The sequence below is a fragment of the Hylaeus anthracinus genome, unplaced genomic scaffold, assembly GCF_026225885.1.
Source record: "Hylaeus anthracinus isolate JK02 unplaced genomic scaffold, UHH_iyHylAnth1.0_haploid 3, whole genome shotgun sequence".
NCBI lineage: Eukaryota > Metazoa > Arthropoda > Insecta > Hymenoptera > Colletidae > Hylaeus > Hylaeus anthracinus.
Genome location: NW_026535284.1, coordinates 15,296,026 through 15,315,286, shown reverse-complemented (window position 1 = coordinate 15,315,286; position 19,261 = coordinate 15,296,026). Strand labels below are relative to the sequence as shown.

Genomic DNA, 19,261 nt, shown 5'->3' with positions numbered 1-19,261 from the left:
ATCCTTGTCGCACACCGTTGCGTTCTCTCTCGCACTCACGCTGTTCAATTAAATACTACGGGGAATAAAGTAACACAACACATCTTTATTGTTTATTTTCCATTTATTATATATACGTTTCATGTACAGAGAACTATGTCAATGAAATACCATTATATTTCCATGTATATACATATTAAATTATTTGTACTCTTTTATTAGTACAATTTATTTTCATGTCTAAAAATGTTTCTGAAAGAAATTAAGTGTAATGAACATTTTATAATACATGCTGAAATTAAAATTTGGTTAAATCATTGAAAATTGATTCTTTATTAATATAATTCATTCTGCTGCATGATTGTATATATAAATTCATGTTCGCATCTTGGTATTTCTTCAATCATTTCTTGTGCCTTAGTATTTTTCGAAATCGTCTCCTGGTCCCGATGTCCCTCGACGTCGCCTCCTGGTCCCGATGACCCTCGACGTCGCCCCTTGGTAACGATGTCCCGCGATGTCCCTCGATGTCGCCTCCTGGTCCCGATGTCCCGCGATGTCCCGCGATGTCCCTCGATGTCGCCTCCTGGTCCCGATGTCCCACGTTGTCGTCTCCTGGTCCCGGTGTCTCACACGTTGGCACCATCTGACCCGGATGTCCTTCGATGTCGCCTCATGGTACTGATGTTTCTCAAAGTCGTCTATTGTTGTTACTCCTGTTTACATTCTGGTGTTAGCATCATACGAAGTCCCCTCTTGTAATCATGATAGACGTATTACTCGATGTCGTCTTTTAATGATAGTAACAATGGTAGTATAATTATTTTTCGATGGTCGGTTGATGAATCTTGAAACCTGTCAAAATTAAATACCCAACATACTTGGCCCATTATGCCGAATATTTTTTAACATTTTATCATAATTATTTTGTCCTATAACATGTTTCACAATATTCGATTAACAAATTAATAAACATTTCATTCAATTTTCAAACGATACGTAATTCGTAATTCTTGTATAAAACTGAAACGACAATATTATATTTTATAAACATTACAACATAATACTTTTTTTTAATGTTTTCTTTTTTAAATTTTTTTCTTTTTTTTTAATTTCTGTTTTCCTTTTTTTATTTCTGTTTTTTTTTCTTTTTTAAAGTTATCTTTTTTTTTAAATTTGCTTATTTGTTTCGTAAAATTATCTTTTTTTAATAAGTATCTTTTTTCTTTTGTATTTTCTTTTTTTCTTTCTCTTTTAATTTATATATTTTTTCATTTTTTTTTTTTAATATTAAAAACTCAATAGTGAAATAAATAAATTTTATCAAATCTTAGTAAGTAAAAAAATATTAATTTAACAATGATTTCAATGACCTCAATTCGCTAAATTCTTTTAAATATTTTCTAATAAACTATAATATGTCATACTGTTTGAATACAGTGATTTTGTTTTATACTATAACACTTTGCATTTATAAAATTCTAACTTTTAGAGATAAGATTCTGTCGTACAAAAATGTCGACTAAATTATTCTAAATAAGAAATTGTATGTTCATTATTTTTCGTAAAAACCCCAATGATAGACCTTTTTTTACTTAGTATCAATATTAGATAACCTCGGAGTATTCTTATCATGTCTGCCTCGTGAAGTCCTGCTGTTAATATTCTTCATCTCAGACTAGCGAAGCCCCACGTTGATATCCTCTTCTCTGTATCCCGCGAAGTCCCACGCCGGTATCCTCTTCTATGAATCCCGCGAAGTCCCACGCCGGTATCCTCTTCTATGAATCCCGCGAAGTCCCACGTCGACGTAACATCTTCTTCTGCATCAGTGGTTCTAATTTTCATATTCTCCCTTGTGGATCCCACGAAGTCCCACGTTGATATCCTCTTCATCTGCATCCGCGAAAGTTCCGGTACTGACATTTCAGCTTCTTCTGGATTCCACGAAGTCCCTCCACGTTGAAATCCTCTTCTTCCGCATCCAAGTCCCCGTAGCGATACCTTTGGTTTCTTCAGCATCCCACGTCGACCCGCAATGGTGTCCTCTTCTTCAGCATCCCATCAAGTCCCGCGTCGATACACTCTTCAACATCCCACGAAGTCCCGCGTTGATACCCTCTTCTTCTGAATCCCACGAAGTCCCGCGACGATATCATTTTTTATGTTTGATTCTTCTTTGATGTTTCGTTATCGTTCTGGTACTTGTATTAAACTTTTCCCATAATATTACCAGGTAATTCCTTTTTTTTTTTTTTATAACTCTTCTTTGACGTTCCACAAACAACATTCTGAATTACCCATACCTTTACGCGTAGCGTATTATCTTTTGTAAACCATGTAAGTCTATATTAATATAGATTTCGCTCCTCTACTAGGAAGTTTTCCGTATTTTTCTCAATACTTGGACGAAGTTTTGTTATAAATTCAGTTGTGCACTATATTTTCCATACTTCGTAATATTCCATTAAAAAATGTCTTCTCTTTGTAAGACAAAAATGTTCCGTAAAATCGCTTTTGAAACACGAAAACTTCTTACTTTTTTTCTTCAATGCTAAAAATTCGACACCTTTCATGAAGTATTTATGCGTATCGCATAAATTATTAGCATTCTGTTTTACGATCCGAAACAAATGACCATAATTTCTAAGAATTCATTGCTAGTTAATAGTCAACGAATTAAATAACATACTGGAATCGTAATATCTAGCAATTAAATCTGAAAATGAAAACGAGTTTGTTAGTTTGATTGTTCACACGGATTGTGAAGACCACGCGCGGCACGAGGTACATACTTTGTAAATAAAAGGAAAGAAGGCGTTTCTGCTGGAACTCTGCAACGATGGCCTTGCCGCGTCATACCGTGAAGTATCGTAGCCTGTTGAAAACCCCAAGAGAGAAAACCCATGGCCGTTCATCACTCGAATTCGACACGCAACGATTACTCATGATCCCATCGAATAACGCAACAAACGATCCAGCTGCTCGAACTCCAACTCGACTCCAAAATTACGTAGGGCGAAATCAGCCTCGAAGTCGTTCCTTTGTTTTAAACAGGATAATATGTCGCCTATTCCTCGCCACCAAAAGACAGGAAAAAGCCGTGCATTTGGGAAATCCATTCCAAACTGTGCTCGAGTTATCCAACAATAGATAGAATCGCAGAGACAAGCCAACAGACCAAACCCCATACGCAGATAGTTGGAGATTGGAAGACCTCTGACGTGTATTTTGTACTTCAAATAATCGAGCATCATTCCGTAACTTCTAGACGTGTACTCGCCTTCCTTATCTGCACGCACTCATACTCAAAACCGGTTCTCTAAAACACTTGGTTAGCTTTTTCGGAAGGGAAACACGAAAAACCTTGCAATACAATTCGGTAGACCTTAAAATACTTGGAAACAGGACAATCAATCCCTCGAACTGTTACGTTCCTTAAATGAATCTTTGAATTTGTGTACAGCTTCCTTGAATTATTCAATTCACCTTAACCGTTGCTTGCAATATTAAATGTCATTTGATAAGAGTCATACGAAACGCAAGAAAAATTAACTTTGCAAATTGCCTCCTGTCCAGTCAGACTCATTTCCTTATCTTTTTCTTTGAAATTCTGTTTTTACGATGCTGAATACTGTTTGCTGGAATGTAGCTAATTTGCATAGGATTAGTATACCCCTACCCCCCGACCCATCCCCACTATTCCATTTATTTGAAATTATACACAATTCTATAGTTGTACAAAATGAACTGCACAAACAGAACTTACAGAACATTCGAAGTATTTGGATAAACAAAAGCCATCAAGCATAATACACAGCACTCAGAGCATTACCGTAAATTTCGAACTAATGGCACAAATTATTCTAATCACAAACTCTAAACGATTGTCCATTGTTTTAGAAAAAATATACATTGAACGATTATTCACTCACCAAAAGTCTTACTACAATTAAAAGCCATTTCCTAACATACTCAAATATTATATCCAATACTCGTAGATTTTTATGCCAAGCATCATTAGATCATTTTATGCTTTAGTCACCATAAAGCTTGAGCTGCTGCATTCTCCATAAATGTGTTCTCGAATTTCACATAATCACATGAACTCAATATAAAAGCGCATTAGCAGATAGCGAAGATACACTGCAATACTATCGTAGGATTTCTTGTGCACTTATTACACTATATAACTGAACTTGAAAACGAAATTATAACCAGAACTTGCTCGCACAACTACAGTCTCAGAGAAATACTGCTACAGTTGACAAAAAATTTAAGTAGTCATTTGTTCCAGGGTCCTTGCGTAATATAACTTATATAAATTCCTTTCGAGTCGATTAAATATCCACATACGTTTTTGAACAGAACATGAACTTTGTCACATTAACACGAATCACAAATTTTCTTTTAGAACATATTCGTATCGATAAGATGAAAGATTCTAAATGAATAGTGAATCTGTAAAAGTTATACCTCTTTCTTAAAATTTGATCAATTTAAAATCATAGTAGGATCGTAAAAATTACATCTTTTTCCGACTAAACAATAAATTTGAGCGAAGATTATGATTTGAAACTGTTACCTGATAGGAGCGCAGCGTTGTTGATTTTCTTGCTTTCGTCAATGCGTTACTTTCCATTTAAAGCAAAAACTAACATTTCGTAGTGATCTGTTGCATATTCATACTTCAAGCATAATAAAACTCATCCACACAAATGTACTTTTCGTAAACATTGTTTTCAATATTTTCAAAGGCTTTGAAAATTCTGCTAATCGTATACGTCCCTTTCCTAACATCGTGATAAAAATACTGTTCATCTAAGCAATACATACATGTATAGATGTATTTCACAGCACTGTCTTCCCGTGGAGCAACGGCTGAATATATAACTCATATACTTCTGGTGCGATATTTTCTTGCATATTCCGAAGTAACGACCTAGTAGGTATACCCGACAGGTATACCCGAAGAACATCTGTCGTTCAAAGATTGAAACGATCCTAACTTGGTGATTGAATACTATATGCATGTATATATATATTCAAGGCTTTAACGCTAGCGTGCTCTGCTACCATGCTTCAGTTGAGTTTGCAACCAAACAACTTCAAACAAACGGCCATCTGCTAAACACTCTGTGGGAAAAAAGGTAACATTGTTTTATAAGCCCCCCACCCATCCCATCAAACATTTCTCACAAATATAATTAGTCGTATGAAAATTTGCCAGAAATCGTCGTAATAGAACAAATGAATCCAAACTATCAATATACACTAAGAAAATATATGTTAGAGTGCATCACCTGGTTCATCTAAAATACCTTATCGAAGATAGCACTATTACAGCAATTTAATTCAAAATAAATCAATATATAACATGCTCTTCTCTCAACCTCTTCTTTCGTCGTTAAACGAGCGTCTCCGTATCGCCTCGAATATTTCTAAAGAACCGAATGTATTGAAAATCGAAGGACTTACATTGGCACCATAAATACAAAAAATGAATGGCTTCTTCCACTATCAAGTAATCCCGTCCGAATTGATTTTGTCCATTGCGATAAGAGAGATACGTACGGCATCAGTCCTGCAGCTCACAATAACAAGATTGCGCATCCCATCCCTTGCATTTCCCCATATACGTCTAATATTTACAACGTGAATTGTTCATCATGAAACTGTTACCTTCTTCCACGATGCCTGTATCTCTTTAAAAATGCAATTTTCGTAATGTCACATGTGCCTCACCGTAAAATATGTTCAGCATGATTGTGTCAGGGCCCAGTTACAATAATAAAGTGCATATTTAAAGATTATGAAGTGCGCATAAAGTTGATAACACGCGTTCTTTAGCCAGTCTAGCTGAAACATAATGTTTACCGCCGCCCCCTTCTGCCCCCACCTCCCAAAATCTTTCTACTTAAACATACACTATGGTGGTACCTTTGTAACACGAACGCGACACGTTCCAGCAATGGAAATGACAGCCTGTAGTTGTTTGCTTACAGTTGCACATCGAAGATACTGATAAGAGTTTCTTTCAGGTACTCCTGCAGTACAAAACAAAGGCATCCGGACAGAATCTCCCCCAAGAAAACATTTAAAACGATATGCATAAAATCGTAAATATTTGATACCACACTCCAAACACGTAAGAGCAAAACTCGTTTAAGCCATCCGTATTCAAACCATTAGCTTACTGAATGATAATTGTACAATTATAAACTTTTGCGTGAATTCCAAGATGTCTGACTCATTCTTGACACGTATACTTCTTCCTTGCGTTTCAAAATAATACTGCATCGTTCCGTTCCGTGAAAATATCAAATACATCGTTTACGTGTTAGAACTGATCGTGAAAAGTTTCAAGTATCTGCCAATATCTGCCACATGCCACCGGCATTCCTATTATCAAACGTGAAAGGCAACTCTCCAAACAGCCATTTTGTACAATGATTTTCTGCGGTAAACAAAATTTTCTCAAATTGGCCCCCCCCAGATCCCCAAACTTAACCAAAAACATTCCGAATATGTTCATCGTTTCTTGCATTAATTTAACTGTAACGTGAACCAATACCTCTATTCTTGCTCGTATAACTCTTCTCCATACCTCTCGTCAAGAAGCGTTATCTTACACATTGATCTAGAACATATATTACACAAATCTTCTTGTTCTAGCACCCGAGGAGTAATTCAGGAACCTCAAATCTGTGGAAATAGTTATCCAATGCCACAGCGGCCCAAAAAAATACAACCAGCGTAGCAGTTATAAAAATTGTAGCGTTCTCCTACTTGGTTTTGAGCCTTTTTATATTCGCATGCTCGTATTAAAAATTAGATGTACTACTTGCGATACGTTATATCTGGCCTTTCTCGGTCGTCTCAATTCGGACAGACATGCAATGAATTACTCTCTCCATACCTCGGGGCTATTATCCTAATTGAAATGGGACAATATGCAGTTCTTTGGGCGGCCAGCTTAAGTTGACTTGGCGTTGTACGTCAATAAGCGGAGTGAGACATGTACAACTTGATGGTGCAAGCATCGGGGAAAACGTTTCTGGACCTGAGAAAACACGTTTGCACAGGTAACGGACAAAAGGGAGTAGCTCACCAAACAGGGCTCAAGTTTCCTGCCGTTTTGCTCGAAGTGAGTCTGTCTATCACGCCCCAGATGATTTTGGGACTAGTCGATGCGTGGTCGAGATACAGAAGTGCGAACGGAAGGTGTTTATGTGTGACTTGATCGCCGTGCAACTCAGCCGCAACGCTTCATGCGCGAATTTCTAGAAACAAACACTTTGCCCCTTTCCTCATCCCATACTAATAATCCTCTCTCACCACTCCTCTCATTTGACTCTTATGGTTTTATAGACAGGCCAATGACGTCGCCGATGACGAGCAACAGCCTGGACGACATGTGTGCGGGTCTCTTGCGTGCGATAGAATTTTGTAAGGTGTATGCCATACTGAAACGGATTTTTGGTATTAATAATGGTGAATCGAGAGATTATACAGAATAAATTGTCAACTTTTCTTTTTAACATTTATTCTTTCAATTCTGCTCCTCTTCTGCTGTATCACAATATTTACAAAAGAATTGTTAGATTAACGCTTTCTCCATAATACACAGAGTCTACGCACAAAAAAAGTCTCTTTCCATTCTTTGAAATAACTTAAGCACAAACATTACTGGTCGTTAAATCTACGAATTATCTAATTAACTATAGAAATTCGTTTAGAATCATACGCTTTTATACAAATACACATTTTACGTATATATCAATGAAACTGCAATGTTTCTGAAAAAAGTAAAAATATCCTAGATCAAATGCTCTTCGAACACATTCTTTACAAGCTTTGTACTTCCTTCATTGGTAAACATTACGAAAAAAAATTGCAAAGAGAATACATTTGTTCCGATACAGTTTACAAACCAAACCGATGAATGGCGTAGAGACTAGAACATGGAATCCCTGTTCCCCTGCGGTACACCCAGCATCGCTGCAAACAGCAACTCCCTCCGCCCGTCCCATTGCCATCTCAAATGGTGAGACTGCAAGTAAAAAACACCCAGATTTACACCAGGATAGTGATGTAACTTCTAGTCCAGCAGCACCAACGTGATACGGTGGTACTGCCTAATGGTATTGCGACTCTCCACTTGGCTGCCGTTCAACTCAACGTTTCGAGTTGCTCGTTCACGAAGCTGCCGGAAATCTTCACGAGCTGGATCTCAGATGCATTCCCAAGGTTTTTCAGACCTGGTCGTCAGTTTTCTTCGTGTCTCTTCATCGCTGCAGCGGTTCTTTGATCTCTCCCAATTTAGACATGAACTTGTCCAGGCTGCTCAATTCCGGACAAAGAGGGCTCTGCCATGGATTCTCTTGATAAGAATGGAACTCTCCGATGCCCTCGCAGTTATACAAATCGCAACTTGAATAGCCAGCCTCTCTCAGGAATTGCTTCTTTAATTGCTGCCACTTGGAGATCCTGGTTAGTTGTTTGGTGCGCAATTCGTGCTCGGCCTTGTAAAGAGCGGAAGTCAGCACCGCCTCGACGCGCAAATCACGCTTCCGATTACGCCGACACATCAGCTTCTTGCAACGAACTCTACTGATCCAATTCGCCAATTGTTCGGTGTGACTTGGTTTGTCGATATCGATCTCCCGTGGTCTTGATGTAGCCACCATGATGACGTAGTTACCTTTCTTCAACTTGCGAACGTCGTAGGTACGTCCAATATTCTTCTCGCCAACGTTGACACAGCGTTTACAAACCGTTCGAACTCGTGATTTTTCGCAAGACAATATACTAATACGAAACTGTTACTAGTCACGGATCTCTCGTCAATTCGTAAAACTTTTTCACCTAAATGTTGAATAAGTAAGGGAGACACCAACCTGCATCTGGCTCGTGTTTCTTCTCGAACGACGGAAGAATATACCGGCGATTCCAAAAGAGAAAAAACTTCGAGCTAGCGAGCAAGATACAGCCTCGACCACTTGAAGATGACTCAGGAAATGCCAGGGCTGCGCCAGTTGGGGGGACCTTATATACCCCCAAGCTCGCCACTAACTGGTATCCTTACGCGCGATCAATAGAAAATAGTCCCCTACAAAATTCTTTCAACGACGTTCTTTCTACGAAATTTTCCAGAAAATATTCACTCAACCGAATCTTTCACCTGTATTTAACCATTCCGAAGTTAAATCTCTCGATTAATTTATGAATTTGTTGAAACACTTCGATTCTAGAAAATAATTTTCGGCGTAGGAATGCGTTGTGCGGTCGACCATCAATTGCGTGCCTTCCCGGGTAGCGTCATACGTTTCGCCGTTGCAGATACTTGGCGGCGTTGCCAATTCTCTCGGCGTCACTTCGATCAATAACGTAGCTTTGTTATTTATATCGCATTTCCCTGAATTCAGAAATTCTTTCTCGATATTTTATGTTACGCATTGTCTCGTTTTCAAGAAAAGATGAATGGATTATGCCTATACACGTTTAGCATTTGTCCGAAGATTTCGATGCAACGTTAAGCAAACGTTGGACCAACGTTATTGTAATATTTATTAATTATATAATAAAATGAGTTCCCTTTACAATAAAGCACTTTACAATAAGCACCGAGTAATATCCTTGCCGTAGTTTGCTGTAAAATGCAATGTAAATGTTCGGTAAAGTTCCGAAAATACAAAGAAAATTACGTTTGGTGCGTGTATGAGTAGAATTTGACGATTTGTAAAGACTTGATCTTTCTTTAGATGTAAATATTAAAAGAGAGTGGTTATATGTAATATAACTACGGATATAATTTTCTTATATGAATAAAATGTAAATATATTTTACGTGGAAATCATGAAACGTGGCAACGCTGTCACGAATAACTGTGATATATACTCAACTGTACCCAACGTATACATACATACGAGAGACGCTTTCCTTTCTGCGAATATTGTATTTTTTTGTTTGAATATTCGCATAGTAAATACACATTAGGGTTAGAATATAAGCAAATTACATACGTCACTTTATTAACGTTAGAAATTAGTAAATATTCAGGACATATAATACACTGTGCAAAAGACAATACAATAAACATATGATTTATTTTCGAACGTATTTAATGTATATATAATTTTCTTGATAAATATAACTAACAATTTTAGTCGATACTAAAATAATACATATTCCCTGTTCATGTAATGAAATAACAACAAAATCCAGATGTTATTTATGTATAACGAAAAGAACAATAAAGTAAAAATACAAAAGGGGTACCAGCAACATACCCATGTATTTACATATTTATAGAAAACATTCGAATGTCACTTTGACTATTTCACTGGCACAATGGATTTGTACAAACAACAAAGAACAATAAATATTTGTACTTATTTTGTAGAGATACAATTCAATTTTACATAGAAATAATTGCTTTGTATCTTTTCTATTTAATGCATGAAAATAAATAAAAAATACATTTTCTTACAACAACAACAATTACAAATTTCACAAAATTATTTTTTTCAATGAATAAGGTTAATGTGTATCCCCAAAAAAATATTTAATTATAGTGTTCAATTAGTTACATATTTAATTTACATAAAAATATATTTTACCTAAGAAAACCTTTTGTTAAAAAGCATAAAATTCATTTTTCATAAGCGATTCTATCGAGTTTTTTATGTCAAAACTTAGTGCTCCTAAATATACATAATATAGTGATAATTTGAAAAGTATCCATTGTTTAGACATGGAAAGTTTCCATCTTGACCATGTATTTGAACATGATTTTAATTTCTCGTCGTACACAGAATTTATACAACATTTTGACATTTCCATCATTCCTGACTTTCTAGATTCTGTATTCAAAGAATATTCGATGCAGCGTATAAGGTCGTTTGTTTTAAGAATCAATAACATTTGTCTATTTACTCTTTCTAGTACATCGCTAATTTGTGGTAATAAATTTGGTATTTCCTTTTGAAATTCTTCTTTCTCTTGCGAATCGTATTGGGTTTTTTGTACACCAGACATAATTGTATTCCAAGATCTGCCTGATACCATACAAGCTAGTAGACCATATAAGTCTGGTACACCTAATTTTGCACAATGCAACTGCATTGCAACCTTATCTCCATCTAATATAGCCAACCAAAGTTTAGAGTATTCCACTCGAAACTCGTTAGAAAGGTTTGCATACAATCCATGATCCAAAAGTATTATTTCTGCTTCATTATCTTTTTTTCTGACTAAAACATTACCAGGGTGTGGATCAGAGTGTACAAAACCCACGATAAATATCATATGACTATAAAGTCGACCCAATTTGCTGCTGACTTCATAAGGATTTAAATTATTGTTTTGAATATATTTCAAATCATTCACTTGTCCACCTTCTACAAATTCCATTGTCAGAACACGACGCGATGAAAGATCCCAATATATTTTAGGTATTTTCAACCAATGATAATGTGAAAATATGCTTTGAATTTTTTCAGCATTTTTCCCTTCTTGTGTAAAGTCCAATTCTCTAGGAATGTTCTTCTTGGTTTCATCAACAAGCCAATCAAATTTAAAGTCAGGAAAGACTAATGATGTCATTTTTACTAAAGCTGCCATAGTCTTTATATCCACATAAGAATTTGTTTTGACTGCACGATGTTGAATTTTAATGGCAACAACATTACCATCTTTTAATACAGCTCTATGAACTTGTGCTAAACTGGCAGTGCCTAAAGGTTTAGGGTCAATACTCTCAAATATGTCGTATGGATCTTTCTTGAAGTCTTCTTTAATTACTGTAAGTACATCTTTAAAAGATGATTGGGGTGCAGAACTATGCAATACTCGCATAGTATTAACATATTCAGGTGGTAATAGATAATCTAAAGCACCAATATGTTGACCAACTTTTATATAGACACCTTTATTGGCACAGCAGAGCTCTAAAAGTTTTTCTGCTCCGTACTTGTGAGTTTTTGATTTTAAATCTCGATATTCTGGACTATTTCTGTCTAATTTAGTTGAATATAATTCACTTTGATAATGTCTGCCTATTATAAAAACAGTAAGTGCAGCACGTCCTAGTCGTACAATACCTATAGATCCCAAATCGTATTCATTTGCTCTCAGAGATGCCAAAGTGCCTAATCCAATTACTCCAAGTGCAGTTGTTTTTAAAAATCTCTTGGACATAAACATTGTGACTGAAAAAAATTCAAATAATAAAACTTATGCCATTAGCCATACAAAACGTTTCAATAATTATCTAATTCCCATACAAAGATAACCTGTCATTACATAAACTTACTTTTACATACAAAATAGTTGAAGTTCTGCTTGCTTTGAGAAATCTTTCTTACACGATTTATATTATATTAAGGACAGAAAGTTATGTAATATATATTCATTTTGTAAATCAAAAATTGCTTACAAATTTGATGACCATGTAATAACCTAAACTATTTACACATGGAGAACGTTTTAGAAAAGCTGTATTACGAAATAGTACTTGATACGATGTTTTAATCTTTTTATTTTTGCTGCAAAAATATCCACTTAATTTCAGCAAATATTTCCTTACATATTTGTTTTTTTTGGAAAAGTGACATCATAACCTGTTTCCATTCACACGTGAACGTGATTAACCTTTACTCACGTGGAATAGCGGAAAATTTGCATAAACATCTATCACCTTATAGTCGAAAATCTCTTCATATTATCATTGTATAAAATATATTAAACAATGAGCGTATTTAATATTTCATGCAAATTATTAAATGTGTTGTCTTTTGTTAAAATGTTAAAACTTGTACAAAATATCAAATTTCATGAATGAAATTCCTTAATTCAAGTTCTACAATTACTTCGAATTAAAAATACAATGCCTTAAGAATTAACAATAATATATATATATATATTTATTTTCATTTATTATGTTAAGTATCATAACCTATTTTAGTCTACAACTATGTAAACAGAGTATCACAAAATCATATTTACATTTACATTCGGGGTTACGTCACAAATAATCATTATCGAAATTTTTATTACAAAAATAATAACTATATTGTATTATTACACACATAAATATTTTGATGTGAATTGTAATAATATCATCGATTAACTGTTGTACCAGATGCATGTTCTATCAAAGTTCTCTGAAATAAATCACGTCATTTCAATTAATACGATGTGATGAATATTAACTCCTTTTGTACTTTCTATTATTTTATGTTTTACCTTTATCATCGGAATGGCATTCGTCAATTGTAATCCTAAACTTCGAACTAAAACAATAGGAGCCGCTGTTCCTTTGTACAACCGATGTAACGCGTCAATAGCAAGCATTGTTGGAACATTATATCGTTGTCTACAAGTTTCGTATTTCCTTAAATACATCATGTCACCCAAAACTGCTCCATTCATAACAGCTTCTGCAAGTAGTTGGACTAATACTGTCACATCTCCAAAACCTAAATTTACACCTTGACCAGCTAATGGATGGATTCTATGCGCTGCATCCCTGAAGATCCACATTACATATATTGTAAATGTTACATTAATAAAGAGCTTGTAATTTTCAATATTCATTACGTTGTTTCTCTGCTTACCCCACTAAAACAGTTCCTGGTTGAACATAAGACACCGAATGACCGAATTGTAAAGGAAAGGCAGCACGTGATCCCTCTGTAATTGCGGATATCGATGGTTGTAGCTGTCTCACTACGCCGGTTTGTAAGGATAAACCTTCGAGTAACTGTTGAAGTGCTCGCATACCACTTTCAACAATACCATCTTTTGGATAAATTTTCCATAAAGCATCGTTTACATTATCAACAAATTCTTCTTCTGAAACTTTTAAAAGTCTCTTTGCTTCATCTGTTGGTAAGGACCATACAAGTGAACTAAGAGAATCTGTTAACTACAATGAAATAAGAATCAGTATAATATTTATTTAGTTAATTTTAATTAATTTGTAAAAATATAACAATTACTGGAAGTAATGCTATTGGACCTGTTGGTAGAAATCTTTGCCATGCAACAATGTTGTCTGTAGGCTGAAAAAAAAAACTGTAATTAATACAGCTACAAAAGATGTAATATTTTCACAATAATACAATCTTTACCTCTGATAATTTAAGAGTAGCAACTACACCCAATTGATTGTAATCCCATTTCACATATTGAACACCCATAGATTGTCTTACCAATGAATTTGAACCATCTGCTCCAATCTATAATAAACATACATGCAGATAAAGTTTCTTGTATTTCTATATAAGAGAAAATAAATAAACAATCGCAATATTCTAGAATAGTAATGGTAATACTTTGTAGTAGGAAGGGGAAGAATTAAGAGAGAATAGCAGTGTGTCTGAAAATAACTTCAGTCCTGTGCCACGCTTCAATGGGAGTACTGAATGTGCTTTTAAGCTGCCTTATACTTGGCACTGTCAAAATATTTGTTTACGTTTGAAATCGCGTATTATAAATATTTAAATTTCATAATGTGATACTCGTGGTAGCTACATGTTTTTGCATTTAAGTAAAGAATTATTTGTGAATACATTTATAATTTAAAAGACTGTGCAAATATTATTTAAATCATCTTAACAATTGATTCTTGATCTTTAAGTATATTAATGATATAAAAAAAATAAAATAACACGCAAGTACAATTATTTCCTCAAAGGATGTTGTTATCAGTTACATGAAAAAGAATGTATCCTGGAAGTAATTTCACAAAGTATATACAAATGTTACATATTAGTGTTAACAGGAAATGAAATATTTTGCAAGGAAAAAATTTTGTAACAGGAAACCCCCTCTTACTGTACACTTCCACCAAGTAGTGGAAGCTAAATATATGCCAGTTGTGTTTTATAAACACCAAGGAACACGCGTGTTCTTGCTCTAAATCATACAGGCAACTGAAATAGTTTTTAAGTACTTGAAATTTAAGGCAGATGGTGCACTATATGCAACGTAAATAAGATAGAATGTCAATTCTAAAGAAGAAAACTCTTCTACACAGATTTCTAAGTAATAGCATTTCTCAAGATAAATTAAATGCCGAACATATAATGGGAACGCCATCCATCGTTATTAATGATATAGTAAGTATGAAAAAATAATTTGAATGTAATTTGTTGAGTATAAGAACTTTCAGGAAGATTCTGAGCATATTTGGATGACTGACATGGATGCAAGTAGTATAAGTTCTGAGAACAGCTCTGATTCTATTGCCTATCATATAAGAGAAAGACAAATAACAAATCTACAACCTTGGACTAAAGACGAGATCGTTTCGGCTCTATCTAATCTTCCAGCAGGGGAACATGCTCTCTCTGTTATTCCTACCCTTCATGGTGATACTTTGCATAAAGCTCTAAATGAATTTTTAGATAATGAATGCAATGAAGTGAAATTAAATGTTAGGAAACTTTCTACATCTTCGTTTGCAAATGGGTACAATGATGAATGTATTCAAAATGCATTAACTATTGAAAATGAAGCAGCAGCAAATGCAACTATTCCTCAACTTTTTAAGAGATGGCCAAACACTTGTCTCTTGGTTTCTTGTTACGTAGGTCATGTTGAAGTGGTAAAGGTTTTATTAAATAAGAATGCAACAGTTACAACAAGAGATAGCGACGGCAGGTATGAAACTAAATAACAAAAAGATTTCAGGACAATTATGCATCTATTTTATAGGACACCATTACATTTAGCCGCTTGCGCAGCTTCGGTTAAAATTGTAGAAGAGTTATTAAAGCATGGTGCAAATCCACACGAGTGGGACTTCAATAAAAAATGTACACCTTTACATTGTGCTGCAGCTATCGGAAACATCGCTTGCGTTAAGTGCTTAATAAAATCAAAAGCAGATGTAAACGCTGGACTACCCGGAAAAAGTCCTCTTTATTATGCTGTTCTAAGTAATGCAACAGATTGTGTTGAAGCTTTATTAGAAGCAGGTGCCTCTCCTAACAATCCACAGGTATTTGTTTACAATTCATTATAATTGCAGTATAACTTTTCATCGATATCTCAATAAACAATGACAAAACAGGTTTATACAGAAACGCCACTGCATGTAGCAGCTAGTTTAGGTTCTGTTACATGCACAAAATTGTTATTGAACTATGGCGCGGACGTGAGAGTACAGTTTGGTTCTACTAGATCGACTCCATTACATTTAGCAGCAGAGGAAGGTAGCTCGGAATGCACAAAATTACTATTAGATGCCGGTGCCGCGTGCGAGTCAAAAAATTTCAGAGGTCAATCGCCGCTGCACATGGCAGCCTTGTCCCAGTCTGCAGAAACTGTAGATGTACTTATAAAATCCGGTGCTAAAGTCAACGTAGAAGATAACGATGGTCGTATTCCATTGCACGCTGCGGTTGCGAAAGCTACTAGAGGAATAGAACTTGTCAAGATGTTGATACAGGTTTATTTACTGATTACCAAGATTACGTGGAAAATATTTAACAATTAAAAACTATATACTTCATTTTATTTTAAAAGGCTGGTGCTTTGATCAATAAAGCAGACAAATTCGGCTATACGCCCTTGCATATTGCGGCACTGAACGAAAGTTCATCAACAGTGATGATGTTATTATCAAATGGAGCAGATGTTACTGCTAGGACAAAGGGTGGTATATCTGCATTAAGTTTCATTGTACGCAGAACACCGGATGTATTGCCGCGATTTATTTCACGTTTGGATCAAGCAATTTCTTTACACGATCACGAATTGGGCGATGTTGATTGCGAATTGAGATTAGATTTTCGACCATTGGTGCCAGGTGGCAGAGGGGAAACAGATTTATTGCTGTGCCTCGTAGAAGTCGGGCAAAGACATGTATTGAAACACCCTTTATGCGAAAGTTTTCTTTATTTGAAATGGTTAAAGATTCGTAAATTTTTTTTAATAAGTTTAATATTTCATTCCATCTTTGTTGGATTTTTTACAGCTTATATCGCGGTAACATACTTTTGGAATGTTGAGGAGCTTAAACAAATATTTTTTTGGCCGGTACTGATATTTACCGTAGCACTCGCGAGCAAAGAAGTTTTTCAAATGGCTCATGGTGTATGGATTTATACTAAAAGATGGGAAAATTGGCTTCAATGGAGCGTTGTTTTAGTATCAAGTATAGTATTAATTATGCCAACTCGGGACTGGCAACATCACGTAGCTGCTTTAGGCATTCTGCTAATTTGGATAGAATTAATGATGGTAGTTGGAAGATTTCCAATGTTCGGTCTTTACATACAAATGTTTACTCAAGTGTCCATTAACTTTTTCAAATTTCTTGGTGCTTACATATGCCTTATAATAGGTTTTTCTTTAGGGTTCAGTGTATTACATAAGAATTATAAGTCATTTACTAATCCTTTGGTCGGTCTATTGAAAACTATTGTAATGTTGTCTGGAGAATTAGAATTTGAAGATGTATTTTTTGATAATGATGCACCAGTATTATATTCTGGTACAGCTCATTTAATGCTTCTATGTTTTGTCATCTTAGTAACAGTAATTTTAACAAATCTAATGATGGGCCTTGCTGTATCAGATATACAAGAATTACGAAGATGCGCGGGATTAGATAGATTAGTACGCAGAGCAGAATTAGTGGCACACTTAGAAAGTATGCTGTTTTCTAAGCTTCTAGATCGTGCTCCAAATAAAATAATGAAAACATGTAGACAGGGAGCGCTTCTCTTACGTCCACCACATCATTGTGCAATTCATATTCGACCTAATGACCCCCGTGAAAACCGTTTACCGCGAGAATTAATAAAAGCTATTTATCGCCTAGTTAGTGAAAAAAAGAACCGTAATACACCAATGAAAAATCCATCTAGATACAGTACAAATAATACTGAAGCCAGGAATTCCAGATTAAGTAGACTTTATAGTACTACTTCCACAAATGATAACAATCAACAGCAACTGACTGAATTAGCTATCGAATTAAAGAGATATTCATATAATATTGGTGCACGTTTAGATAATTTAACTAATAAAATAGAAAGTATTGTTACGGATTATAGTAAATGAGTAACATACTCGATACTTAATACTATTATATTTTTCATTTACTTACCAATAATTTAGTCCTGTACTTTTTTCCATTTTGTAACTGTATTTCTGCATCTTCTCCTTCCAGTTTTGGTAATTTAATATTTTCAACTTTAGAATCATATACTACGCTTACAGCATCCTTATCCATCAATTGGGTGTTTACAGCGTGTAGTAATAAATCATTTTCAACTATATAAGCAATTTCTTCTGATAAATGATCTTCATTGAATTCAACCATAGCATCGGAACAGGCATCCCAAACCTACTAAATATTTTATACTTTAATCGGAGCATTTATAAGATTAAAGTTTTTGTAAATATTTCACATTGGTTTTTATTTTAAACTTTCATAGTACCTGCATCTTTCGTACAGCACAACATCTTATTGCTTCTATATGCTGCCAAGCTCCAATACTTGAAAGCAATGTACGTGTCTGTTGATTTAAAGCAACAACACGATTAGAATATTGTTCCTGTGGTTTATAAACGCGTTGTTTACCACCTTCCAGTAAAAGGATGCTCTTATTTTCAAGTCTTCTGTTGGTAGCTATTAAAAAATGTAAAGAATTATTTATAACAATCGATAAGCAGTACTGTAAGCTTTAAAGAAAGTAAAGTTAACCTATTGCACATGCAAGTGTAGTTCCAACCATGCCACCGCCGGTTATAATGATATCGTAATTTTCATCGTTTTGCGTAACTGTTGATGCATGTCTTGTTACAATTGTTGATACATTAGAACTAATGTATCTTTTCGAAATTGGTCTTAAAATCCCATAGTATGTCATTGCTTTTACGAAAGCCGCCATTTTTTATGTTTTATATTGACACATGACTAATCACAATTAAACATAACAATATAAAATAAGAATGACATGATTATAATATAATGTACTTTGTTCGATAAGTTCGTTTGATCGATGAAAGTACATGTTGAAATATATAAATACTTCGATATACATACATACATGTGTATATTGCCAAAGATTCCGAAAGTTGTATCAACTTGTTGATAATCGTAACAGCCTAATTATTGTTTTTTTTATCAAATTTGAAAAACAAAATATGCCTTTTATATGTACCTACATTTAAATATCATATGATCGGTTATATTCGAATTAATATTACAAAAAATAAATTTCCCCCTGGTTGGAACCGGTTGGAACATAGTGTTTGTCTT

At 34.8% G+C, this 19,261-nt stretch overlaps 4 protein-coding genes and 1 long non-coding RNA gene across 8 annotated transcripts; 1 reads left to right on the top strand and 4 right to left on the bottom strand.

Annotated features, from left to right (window-relative positions):
- Positions 1 to 1,097: 1,097 nt before the first annotated feature.
- On the bottom strand, positions 1,098 to 9,016 carry LOC128893635 (uncharacterized). Of its 2 annotated transcripts, XR_008461387.1 has the most exons (4): positions 8,880 to 9,016; positions 4,565 to 8,032; positions 2,775 to 4,440; positions 1,098 to 2,698 (listed from the first exon to the last, which is right to left on the bottom strand). It is a non-coding gene; the product is annotated as an uncharacterized LOC128893635 (long non-coding RNA). The 2 variants fall into 2 exon arrangements; XR_008461386.1 differs by having other exon boundaries at positions 2,775 to 8,032.
- On the bottom strand, positions 8,039 to 8,873 carry LOC128893632 (uncharacterized). Its single transcript, XM_054154738.1, has one exon. It carries the CDS (start codon positions 8,667 to 8,669, stop codon positions 8,268 to 8,270), a length of 402 nt encoding a protein of 133 aa, XP_054010713.1. The 5' UTR covers positions 8,670 to 8,873; the 3' UTR covers positions 8,039 to 8,267.
- Positions 9,017 to 10,018: 1,002 nt separating the features above from the next.
- On the bottom strand, positions 10,019 to 12,857 carry LOC128893618 (aarF domain-containing kinase 1). Of its 2 annotated transcripts, none has more exons than XM_054154714.1 (2): positions 12,497 to 12,857; positions 10,019 to 12,191 (listed from the first exon to the last, which is right to left on the bottom strand). In XM_054154714.1, the coding sequence occupies exon 2, from the start codon at positions 12,184 to 12,186 to the stop codon at positions 10,618 to 10,620; it is 1,569 nt and encodes a 522-aa protein (XP_054010689.1). In that variant the 5' UTR covers positions 12,187 to 12,191; positions 12,497 to 12,857; the 3' UTR covers positions 10,019 to 10,617. The 2 variants fall into 2 exon arrangements, with proteins under 2 accessions (XP_054010689.1, XP_054010688.1); XM_054154713.1 differs by having other exon boundaries at positions 12,296 to 12,856.
- A 173-nt stretch (positions 12,858 to 13,030) lies between these two features.
- On the bottom strand, positions 13,031 to 19,186 carry LOC128893621 (ubiquinone biosynthesis monooxygenase COQ6, mitochondrial). Of its 2 annotated transcripts, none has more exons than XM_054154719.1 (9): positions 19,046 to 19,186; positions 18,704 to 18,916; positions 18,438 to 18,628; positions 18,104 to 18,343; positions 14,115 to 14,222; positions 13,983 to 14,045; positions 13,599 to 13,909; positions 13,228 to 13,510; positions 13,031 to 13,145 (listed from the first exon to the last, which is right to left on the bottom strand). In XM_054154719.1, exons 2-9 carry the CDS (start codon positions 18,888 to 18,890, stop codon positions 13,101 to 13,103), a joined length of 1,428 nt encoding a protein of 475 aa, XP_054010694.1. In that variant the 5' UTR covers positions 18,891 to 18,916; positions 19,046 to 19,186; the 3' UTR covers positions 13,031 to 13,100. The 2 variants fall into 2 exon arrangements, with proteins under 2 accessions (XP_054010694.1, XP_054010695.1); XM_054154720.1 differs by having other exon boundaries at positions 19,050 to 19,183.
- On the top strand, positions 14,229 to 18,093 carry LOC128893634 (transient receptor potential channel pyrexia). The gene is made up of 5 exons (XM_054154740.1): positions 14,229 to 15,104; positions 15,158 to 15,648; positions 15,703 to 15,988; positions 16,061 to 16,438; positions 16,516 to 18,093. Exons 1-5 carry the CDS (start codon positions 14,988 to 14,990, stop codon positions 18,055 to 18,057), a joined length of 2,814 nt encoding a protein of 937 aa, XP_054010715.1. The 5' UTR covers positions 14,229 to 14,987; the 3' UTR covers positions 18,058 to 18,093.
- Positions 19,187 to 19,261: the final 75 nt, after the last annotated feature.

Excerpts from the sequence above, each read along its gene's own strand:
- LOC128893634 (XM_054154740.1), top strand. The coding sequence starts at position 14,988 with ATGTCAATTCTAAAGAAGAAAACTCTTCTACACAGATTTCTAAGTAAT. Across the intron at positions 15,989-16,060 it reads CCTCTCCTAACAATCCACAG|GTTTATACAGAAACGCCACT; the intron begins GTATTTGTTTAC and ends ATGACAAAACAG. Across the intron at positions 16,439-16,515 it reads TTGTCAAGATGTTGATACAG|GCTGGTGCTTTGATCAATAA; the intron begins GTTTATTTACTG and ends TTATTTTAAAAG.
- LOC128893618 (XM_054154714.1), bottom strand. The coding sequence starts at position 12,186 with ATGTTTATGTCCAAGAGATTTTTAAAAACAACTGCACTTGGAGTAATT.
- LOC128893632 (XM_054154738.1), bottom strand. The coding sequence starts at position 8,669 with ATGGTGGCTACATCAAGACCACGGGAGATCGATATCGACAAACCAAGT.
- LOC128893621 (XM_054154719.1), bottom strand. The coding sequence starts at position 18,890 with ATGGCGGCTTTCGTAAAAGCAATGACATACTATGGGATTTTAAGACCA. Across the intron at positions 18,629-18,703 it reads TACACTTGCATGTGCAATAG|CTACCAACAGAAGACTTGAA; the intron begins GTTAACTTTACT and ends ATTTTTTAATAG. Across the intron at positions 13,910-13,982 it reads GTCCAATAGCATTACTTCCA|TTAACAGATTCTCTTAGTTC; the intron begins GTAATTGTTATA and ends ATTTCATTGTAG.